This window comes from Piliocolobus tephrosceles, chromosome 16 (assembly GCF_002776525.5).
Source record: "Piliocolobus tephrosceles isolate RC106 chromosome 16, ASM277652v3, whole genome shotgun sequence".
In the NCBI taxonomy this organism is placed as follows: domain Eukaryota; kingdom Metazoa; phylum Chordata; class Mammalia; order Primates; family Cercopithecidae; genus Piliocolobus; species Piliocolobus tephrosceles.
The window spans coordinates 31,752,184-31,763,022 of NC_045449.1; the positions used below are offsets into that span (position 1 = coordinate 31,752,184).

A 10,839-nucleotide genomic window follows, 5' to 3' on the forward strand; every position below is an offset into this window, starting at 1 on the left:
ATCCCAGCTACTCAGGAAGCTGAGGCAGGAGAATCACTTGAACCCAGGAGGCGGAGATTGCAGTGAGCCAAGATCAAGCCACTGCACTCCAGCCTGGGCGACAAACGGAAACTCCACCTCAAAAAAAAAAAAAAAAAAAAAAAAAAAAGAAAGAAAGAAAGAAAAAAGATACTGACAAATCAAGTAGCAAAATAACAACTGTCCTTAAGAAAACTTCTTTTCACGCCTGTAACCCCAGCACTTTGGGAGGCCGAGGCAGGTGGATTACCTGAGGTCGGGAGTTCAAGACCAACCTGACCAACATGAAGAAACCCCGTCTCTACTAAAAATACAAAATTAGCCAGGCGCGGTGGCACGTGCCTGTAACCCCAGCTACTTAGGAGGCTGAGGCAGGAGAATCGCTTGAACCCGGGAGTCGGAGGTTACGGTTAGCCAAGATCGCGCCACTGCACTCCAGCCTGGGCAAAAAGAGTGAAACTCCATCTCAAAAAAAAAAAAAAAAAAAAATTTTATCAGGTGTTATGATGGCAATGTGGTTATGAAAGAAAACGTCCATATATTTAGAGATGCATGTGGAAGGATGCAATAGTAGAGTAACACGAAGCCTGGGACTTGCTTTAAAATACAAAGAAAAAGGTGGATAAATGAAGAAAAAGGTTGATAACTACTGAACCTTTGTAAAAGTACATGGGAGATTCATTCATTGTATTTTTTACTTTTCTATGTTTGACAATTTTACTAATAAAATTTATTTATCTATTTTATTTATTTATTTATTTTGAGACAAAGTCTCGCTCTGGTTGCCCAGTCTGGAGTGCAATGGTGAGATCTTGGCTCAGTGCAACCTCCACCTCCTGGGTTCAAGCGATTATCCTGCCTCAGCCTCCCAAGTAGCTAAGATTACAAGCACCTGCCACCACGCCCAGCTAATTTATATATATGTATATATATAAAATTTTTTTTTTTTTTTGAGACGGAGTCTCGCTCTGTCACCCAGGCTAGAGTGCAGTGGTGCAATCTCCACTCACTGCAAGCTCCACCCCCCCGGGGTTAACGTCATTCTCCTGCCTCAGCCTCCCGTGTAGTTGGGACTACAGGCATCTGCCACTGCGCCCGGCTAATTTTTTGTACTTTTAGTAGAGACGGGGTTTCATGATCTGCCCATCTCGGCCTCCCAAAGTGCTGGGATTACAGGCGTGAGCCACCGCGCCCGGCCTAATTTTTATATTTTTAGTAGAGACAGGATTTCACCATGTTGGCCAGGCTGGTCTTGAACTCCTGACCTCAGGGAATTCACCCAACTCGGCCTCCCAAACTGCTGGGATTACAGGCATGAGCCAACATGCCCAGTCTTTTTTTTTTTTTTTTTTGAGACAGAGTCTCGCTCTGTAACCCACGCCAACACGATCTCAGCTCACTGCAACCTCCACCTCCTGGGTTCAAGTGATTCTCCTGCCTCAGCCTCCTGAGTAGCTGGGATCACAGGTGCGTGCCACCATGCCTGGCTAATTTTTGTATTTTTAGTAGGGACGAGGTTTCCCCATGTTGGTCAGGCTGATCTCACACTCCTGACCTTGTGATCCGCCTGTCTCAGCCTCCAAAAGTGCTGGGATTACATGCGTGAGCCACCGCACCCGGCCGATAAAATGTTTTAAATATTTTTTGTTGCTCAGTATAAGGGAAAAAAACTTAGATTATTAACACACCACTGCCTGGTCATCCAAGTCTTTGTGTCAGGAAGAAAAATGTCTATACGATAATGGTGTCACTCGGAAGTTCAGATCAAAAAAAACAAAAAGGTGACAATGACACAAATGAGATATTTAAAAATTAACTTTTAAAATTAATACAGAGGGCCGGGCGCGGTGGCTCAAGCCTGTAATCCCAGCACTTTGGGAGGCCGAGGCGGGAGGATCACGAGGTCAGGAGATCGAGACCATCCTGGCTAACACGGTGAAACCCCGTCTCTACTAAAAAAAAATACAAAAAACTAGCCAGGCAAGGTGGCGGGCAGCTGTAGTCTCAGCTACTCGGGAGGCTGAGGCAGGAGAATGGCGTGAACCAGGGAGGCAGAGCTTGCAGTGAACTGAGATCCGGCCACTGCACTCCAGCCTGGGCAACAGAGCCAGACTCTGTCTCAAAAAAAAAAAAAAAAAATTAATACAGAGGCCAGGTGCAGTGGTTCACGCCTGTAATCCCAGCACTTTGAGAGACCAAGGCAGGCAGATTGAGTCCAGGAGTTTGAGACCAGCCTGGGCAACATGGCGAAACCTGTCTCTATTAAAAATGCAAAAAAATTAGGCAGGAGTGGTGGCAAACACTTGTAATCCCAGCTATTCAGGAGGCTGAGGCACGAGAATTGCTTGAACCCAAGAGACGGATCTCGGCAGTGAGCCGAGATCGCACCACTGCACTCCAGCCTGAGTGACAGAGCAAGATTGTGCCTCAAAAAAATAATTAAAAAATGAAATTAATAAAGCAGCATAGTTTTTTTAACATCCCATTCTCTCCAAAAGTAAAGTCATGTCTTAGAAAGTCCCTTCATGCTCCATGGTTTCGCCTCACCATCCCTAACCCCAGGCAATTTTGTAGGGGACAACTGTGGCACTGTGCTAGCAGAAGGTGAAAAAGCAGCCTTGGACACTATAGCACTTAACCAAGAAGAAAACTACAAATTATTGTAAGGTAATATTTGCTTAAAAAATAGGCCAGGCGCAGTGGCTCATGCCTGTAATCCCAGCACTTTGGGGAGCCGAGGTGGACGGATCACAAGGTCAGGAGATCAAGACCATCCTGGCTAACACAGTGAAACCCTGTCTCTACCAAAAATACAAAAAATTAGCCGGGCTTGGTGGCACGCGCCTATGGTCCCAGCTACTCGGGAGGCTGAGGCAGGAGAATAGCTTGAACCCAGGAGGCGGAGCTTGCAGTGAGCTGAGATCACGCCACTGCACTCCAGCCTGAGCGACAGAGGAGACTCCATCTCAAAAAATAATAATAAATAAATATAGAAAACTACAAATTAGTTACATAAATACATATTGTCATAACGGCTTTTTTTTAAACCTTGGTAAATTACAGCTAGAGACAAGAAAGAAAAATAATTTATACATTATAACTATTCTGTAGATCAAAGAATGATTACCACTACTTTGAAAACGTTAATATTAGCTGCATACATTTCCATAAAGACTTCAGCCAGCCGAGCGTGGTGCCTCACACCTGTAATCCCAGTACTTTGGGAGATTGAGGCGGGCAGATCACCTGAGGTCAGGAGTTCAAGACCAGCCTGGCCAATAGGGTGAAACCCCATCTCTACTAAAAATACAAAAATTAGCCAGGCGTGGTGGCACGCACCTGTAGTCCCAGCTACTCAGAAAGCTGGGGCAGGAGAACCGTTTGAACCAGGTAGACAGAGGTTGCAGTAACCCAAGATTGCGCCACTGCACTCCAGCCTGGGCAACACAGGGAGACTCTGTCTCAAAAAAAAAAAAAAAAAAAAAAAGACTTCAACCTCCCTCCTCTAAAACATATTTAACATAAAATTTTTTTTTAATCAGATCTACATTGAGACTTTATACATATCAATGCAAAATGGCCAACATAACAAGAGGATCTATTTATTTTGACCTATGTCATACAGTATAAATCAATTAATGAATTAAAGTAAACAATGCATTTCTTTTACTAAATATGATCAAATATATAATCTTCACAATGACAAAGCCTCTTGGTATTCAATTCTACTTACCCCAAAGGTTTTGGCTTGTGCGTATCTAAGGAGTGCAATTGACATCTCTTATTCTTCTTACTTTTTGGAATAGCATCTATCATATCATTTAGTTTGGACCTAATTAAAAATAAAACGTATTAAGGGTTTAATTCATTTTTCTTTCAAATTTTAAAATCTCTATTTACTGTCTTTTAGAGAGAAGTCTCAAAACAAAACAAAACACCACTTTTCTCTATCCCCACTGTATCTAGCAGTGTGCCTGGCACTCAAGTATTTCAACACTGACTGCTAACTGACTCTCAGCCAACTTCCCTTGCCCAGCCATTATGTAAATACACCAGTTGCAGAAGCACACACCTCCAGTCCCAGCTATCTGGGAAGCCGAGGTGAAAGGATCACTTAAGCCCAAGGGTTTGAGGCCAGCCTGGGCAACACAGTGAGACCCCATGTCTGTAAAAAATATATAAAACCCCCACAAAACAATATGTAAACACAATATATCCTTGAAGAGGAATCATCAACAGAAATTTTATGCAAATATAGAATACACACGACTACTATCCTCACCCTCCATCCAACCAATGAGCAAACTTTGTCAATCCTACCTTTTAAATATATCTAGAATCAGGCCTGGTACAGTAGCTCATGCCTATAATCCCAGCACTTTGGAAGGCTGAGCCAGGAGGGTCATTTCAGGCCAGGAGTTCAAAGCCAGCCTGGGTAACAGCAAAATTTCCATCTCTACAGAAAATTTTAAAATGAAGCCAGGCATGGCTCACACCTGTAATCCCAGCACTTTGGGAGGCTGAGGCCAGTGGATCACTTGAGGCCAGAAGTTAAAGATCAGCATGGCCAACATGGAGAAACCCTATTTCTACTAAAAAAAAATACAAAAATTAGACAGATGTGGTGGTGCATGCCTGTAATCTCAGCTACTCAGGAGGCTGAGGCACAAGAATCACTTGAACCAGGGAGGTGGAGGTAGCAATGAGCCAAGATTGCACCACTGCACTCCAGCTTGAGACAGAGTGAGACTCCGTCTCAAAAAAAAAAAAAGAATAAAAGCTGAATAAAATTTAACCAATCTAGAATCAGATCACTTCTTTTTTTTTTTTTTTTTTGAGACGGAGTCTTGCTCTGTCCCCCAGGCTGTGCGGTGGCGCAATATCGGCTCACTGCAACCTCCACCTCCCGGGTTCACGCCATTCTCCTGCCTCAGCCTCCCGAGTAGCTGGGACTACAGGCGCCCACCACCGCGCCTGGCTAATTTTTTGTATTTTTTTATTAGAGACAGGGTTTCACTGTTAGCCAGGATGGTCTCGATCTGGCTTATGATCCGCCCGCCTCGGCCTCCCAAAGTGCTGGGATTACAGGCGTGAGTCACCGCGCCCAGCCTAGAATCAGATCACTTATCACCTCTACCATTATCATCCCTGTGCAACCCACCAATCTCTAGCTTAGTTAACTGCCAATAGCTGGCCTCCTAAATCGTCTCCTTGCTGTCACCTTCTGCCCTTTACATTCCAGGCCTCACTCAGCAGCCAGAGTGATCCTTTTAAAACATGAACCAGGTTATATCATTCCTCTGTTCAAAAACACTCCAAGGCTTGTTTTCCCAAGTCCAGGCACAGCAAATATCAAAAGTCCCTACCACCATCTCTAAATAGGAAAGCCTCAGGGTTTACTTTTCAGACCTCTCCTTCTTTTCCTATTTATATTCACTAAATGAGACAAATTTACGGCTCTAACCCAGACCTCTCTGAATTCCACTTGGATGTCTAATCGCTATCTCAAACTCAGCACACCCAAAGATGAGCTCTGTTACATTTCTCCCCAGTCTTGTCCATTGCAGTAAATGGAAACCATTTGTCCTTTTTTTTTTTTTTTTTTGAGACAGTCTCGCTCTGTTGCCCATGCTGGAGTGCAGTGGCGCGATCTTGGCTCACTGCAACCTCCGCCTCCTGGGTTCAAGCAATTCTGTCTCAGCCTCCCAAGTAGCTGGGATTACAGACGCCTGCCACCACTCCCGGCTAATTTTGGTATTTTTAGTAGAGATGCAGTTTCACCATGTTGGCCAGGCTGGTCTCAAACTCCTAACCTCTGGTGATCTGCCTGCATCGGCCTCCCAAAGTGCTGGGATTATAGGTATGAGCAACCACACAAGGCCTTTTGTCCATTCTTCATATCACAAATCTGAGAATCATCTTTGATGCCCTCCCTCACAACCAATCCATTCAAAAACTCCCATTGGCTCATTCCTCAAAATATATCCAGGATCCTTTATAACCATTTTTCACTACCCCCATGGCCATTATTCATTCTCAATACAGAGGTCAAAGTAAGCCAAATTTCATCAGACTATGCCGCTCTTCTGCTCAAAACCTTCCCAAAGCTTCTCACCTCACTCAAAGTAAAAACAAAAGACCTCAGTCAGGCACAGTGGCTCACGCATGTAATCCTAGCACTTTGGGAGACTGAGGTGGGCAGATGGCCCGAGGTCAGGAGTTCAAGACCAACCTGGCCAACATGGCGAAACCCTGTCTCTACTAAAAAATACAAAAAAAAATCCGAGCATGGTGGTAGCCAACTGTAATCCTAGCTACTTGGGAGGCTGAGGCAGGAGAATCACTTGAACCCAGGAGGCAGTGGTTGCAGTGAGCCGAGATCACGCCACTGCACTCCAGCCTTGGCAACAACAGCGAAACTCCACCTGAAAAAAATAAAAATATGACTGGACCTTTTATTAATCCTTTTTTTTTCTTTTTCTGAGATGGAGTTTCATTCTTGTTGCCCAGGCTGGAGGGCAATGCGCGATCTCGGCTCACTGCAACTGCCGCCTCCCGGGTTTCAGCGATTCTCCTGCCTCAGCCTCCCGAGTAGCTGGGATTACAGGCACCCACCACCACGCTTGGCTAATGTTTTGTATTTTTAGTAGAGACTCGGTTTCACCGTGTTGCCCAGGCTGGTCTTGAACTCCTGAGCTCAGGCAGTCCAATTGCCTAGGCTTCCCAAAGTGTTGGGATTATAGGCATGAGCCACCGCGCCCAGCCACTCTTTTTTTTTTCTGAGATGGAGTTTCGCTCTTGTTGCCCAGGCTGCAGTGCAATGGCGCCATGTCAGCTCACTGCAACCTCTGCCTCCTGGGTTCAAGTGATCCTCCTGCCTCAGCCTCCTGAATAACTGGGATTACAGCCACGCACCACCATGCCTGGCTAATTTTTGTATTTTTAGTAGAGACGGTGTTTCACCACGTTGGTCAGGCTGGTCTTGAACTGCCCGCCTCAGCCTCCCAAAGTGCTGGGATTATAGGCGTGAGCCACCGCACCTGGCCTTATTACTCTGCTGACCCCACCTTTATATTACTGTTCCCTTCATTCATCTGGCTCCAGCCACAGTGACTTCCTTACTATTCCTCAAACATGCCAATAAAACCCCAACCTCAGAACCTTTACGCTAGCTGTTCCTTCTCTGCCTTCCCCCAGTTTTCTACAAGATTTGCTTGGTCACTTCATTCAAGTCTATATTCAATGTCATTTTATCAGGGAGGCCTTTCCTGACCACCCTCCACAATAATTCTACCCCTGCTCCATTCTCTACCTCCCTTACTGGTTTTTCTAATTTATCATCCCTGACAAAGTGCGTATTTGCTTACTGTCTGCTTCTCCCCATGTGGAGAGCGGAAACTTTACATTCACTGGTACACAGTAATAAAATCATTAAATTAGACTCAATCTTTCCATCAAGAAAATAAGCTGCCACTGTCAACAAGCTACTTCAAATTTTAACAAACCCAGTTTCTCCTAATTGATTATACTTACCCATGTACATAAAATAATGTATAAAGCTTCTTTGCATCAGTCATGCAGCTTCTAGTTACAGACAGGACTCCCTTGGGCCCTACTGTTAGGGGTTCAAGAGCAGGATTTCCAGACTCTACAAGCTGGGAAAAGAGGCGCTCCACACTGCGACGACAACCAACACATGGGACAAGCTGAGAAAGTGCACTCAGGACTTCGCGTGATGTCACCACCATGGCAATACTTAGATCCTGTTGCTTAAGCATACCATGTCGCTGAAAGAGGGAAAGAAAATGAAGGAGTGTCCTTTAAAAATACATAAAATTACACTTTCACTGCTACTGGTTCCTATCCTTGTGCAGTAAGTACAACCTGGAAAGGGTTTACCAGCTCTACCTGCAACTGAGTCAGAAAGGCAACGTAGTCAGCCTTGTCCATGCTGTACGGAGTTTGCACCACAAACCCCCTTGCTCTAGAATCTAGGGTATATAAATGATTCTGCTTAGTATGCCAAAAAGCAGTCCTGCATCTGGAAATGTAGGGCTGGTTCAGTGAGTATTAGGCCAGTCCTCTTACAAAAAAAAAAGGACAATACAGCTGTACCTTTTTTTTTGGTTGGTTTGTTTTTGTTTTTTGAGACTGAGTCTCGCTCTGTCGCCAGGCTGGAGTGCAGTGGCACAATCTCAGCTCACTGCAACCTCTGCCTCCTGGGTTCAAGCGATTCTCCCGCCTCAGACTCCAGAATAGCTGGGACTACAGGCATGTACCACCACGCCCAGCTAATTTTAGTATTTTAGTAGAGATGGGGTTTCACCATGTTGGCCAGGATGGTCTTGATTTCTTGACCTTGTGATCCATCTGCATCAGCCTCCCAAAGTGCTGGGATTACAGGTGTGAGCCACCAAGCCTGGCCTGTTTTCTTTTTTTGTTTTGTTCTGTTTTTACAACTTTTAACAACACACTTACTATTACTATGTTTAGCTACAGGAGTCAGGTTAGGATGGTAATCATGTGGAGCAGCAATTCCCAATCCAGAGGTATGACCAGCTGTATTATGGATTAGTGGGAGAAAACATGGCCTATCTTCCCCGTGTAGGGAAGTGAGGAACTAGCATGCTGCCGCTTATGAATGGTATCTGCTGGTTATGACAAGGTAGAAAAATAACTGAGAGCTACTGTTGCAGATAAATGTGCAAACTCTAGTAAGTAACTTCTACCTGACAGAGTTATAGTTAACTGCAGTTAGCACTTCCAGATTTACTAAAACCAGATAGGAAAGAAGGATAATTCCCAAGAAGTATTTTCTCACATTTACCATTACCCTTCCATTCAAAGTTTTCTCTAAAAGTAGAAATAAGAGTTCTGAAGTAAACTAACAAGTCATCTTCCAATATCTTAATTATAGTCAGCCCTCTGTATCCATGGGTTCTACATCTGTGAATTTAACCAACCATGGATTGAAAATATTTGAGGGGAAAAAAAGGATGGTGGCATCTGTACTAAACACGTACAGACTTTTCTTCCTTGTCGTTATTTCCTAAATGATGCAGTATAACTACTATTTACACAGCATTTACATTGTATTAGGTACCATAGGTAATCTAAATAAGCTTTAAAGTATATGAGAAGATGTGCAGAGGTTATATGCAAATATACATCTTATTTTTTTTGAGACAAGGTCTCACTCTATTGCCCAGGCTGGAGTGCAGTGATGCGATCTCAGCTGACTATAACCTCTGCCTCCTGGGCTCAAGAGATCCTCCCACTTGAGCCTACTGAGTAGCTGGGACCCCAAGCACATGCCACCATATCCGCCCAACTTTTTTGCATTTTCTGTAGAGACAGGGTTTTGCCATGTTGCCCAACTACTGAACTCAAGTAATCCACCTGCCTTGGCCTCCCAAAGTGCTGGGATTACAGGCATGAGCCACCATGCCCAGCCCTTACTACACCATTTTCTTTTTTTTTTTTTTTTTTTTTTTGAGACGGAGTCTTGCTGTGTCTCCTGGGCTGGAGTGCAGTGGCCGGATCTCAGCTCACTGCAAGCTCCGCCTCCCGGGTTCACGCCATTCTCCTGCCTCAGCCTCCGGAGTAGCTGGGACTACAGGCGCCCACCACCTCGCCCGGCTAGTTTTTTGTATTTTTTTTAGTAGAGACGGGGTTTCACCGTGTTAGCCAGGATGGTCTCTATCTCCTGACCTCATGATCCGCCCGTCTCGGCCTCCCAAAGTGCTGGGATTACAGGCTTGAGCCACCGCGCCCGGCTACTACACCATTTTCTATAAGGGACTTGAGCATTGTGGATTTTGGTTTGCATAGGGATCCTTGAACTATCCCCCACGGATACTGAGGGACAACTATATATTGCATTTAAGTGTATTTATAAAGTACTATATTTCTCAGGAATTAAATAAACATCAGAAAGTTCACAATATAGGATTATTTTGTCTCAACAAAACAATTACTACAGCAGAAAACCAACAAGTTTTTAATGAAAAATTATATACCTTATCTTTTAAAAACTAGGAAAGACGGCCTGGTTTTAAAATTAAAGTCTTATGGACATGTAAAATATTAACACACCACCACCAATTCTTTTTCACATGGCAGTTACATAAATCAGGTAAATAACTATGTATGCTTACTATAGCAATGGTAAAAGAGCAATTTCAGTGCAATATTAAGACCTAGAGAACCCTATATAAAACTAATACAGCTAAATTTTAAATGAGTCTTTAAAATACACATACACCATTAAAAACAGATTGAAAAAACTATTACCTGAATGAACTGCTTTAGCTGTGCACCATTATTCTGATGTCCATCGAGATTTAACACATTGTCGGGAAATTCCATCACCATCTTAAAATGTAAACAGAACAGAAATCAATTATTTTACCCCTCTGAAAACAGGATACAGCCTACAAACTCCAGAAACAGATCCCTGAAAGCCAGATTTGCACCCATCCCTGCCCCTCAAAATTTTTTAAAAAATCCGAGTACATGGCCCAGTGCAGTAGCTCAAGCCTGTAATCCCAGCACTCTGAGAGGCCAGGGTGGGGAGGGGGCAAGTGGATCACCTGAGGTCGGGAGTTCAAGACCAGCCTGACCAACATGGAGAAACCCCGTCTCTACTAAATATACAAAATTAGCTGGGTTTGGTGGTGCATGCCTGTCATCCCAGCTACTTGGGAAGCTGAGCCAGGAGAATTGCTTGAACCCGGGAGGCAGAGGTTGCAGTGAGCCGAAATCACGCCACTGCACTCCAGCCTGGACAACAGTGAAACTCTGTCAAAAAAAAAAAAAAAA

The 10,839-nt window shown here is 44.2% G+C and overlaps 1 protein-coding gene across 3 annotated transcripts in view; it reads right to left on the bottom strand.

Annotated features, from left to right (window-relative positions):
* Positions 1-10,839, bottom strand: part of GGNBP2 (gametogenetin binding protein 2) — a 56,209-nt gene that overhangs the window by 29,985 nt on the left and 15,385 nt on the right. For all 3 annotated transcript variants that reach the window (XM_023204700.2, XM_023204699.1, XM_023204701.3), the window contains 3 exons: positions 10,312-10,392; positions 7,552-7,805; positions 3,752-3,850 (listed from right to left, as the gene is read on the bottom strand). In XM_023204700.2, the coding sequence (XP_023060468.1) occupies positions 3,752-3,850; positions 7,552-7,805; positions 10,312-10,392 (434 nt within the window). The remainder of the gene's footprint in view (positions 1-3,751; positions 3,851-7,551; positions 7,806-10,311; positions 10,393-10,839) is intronic.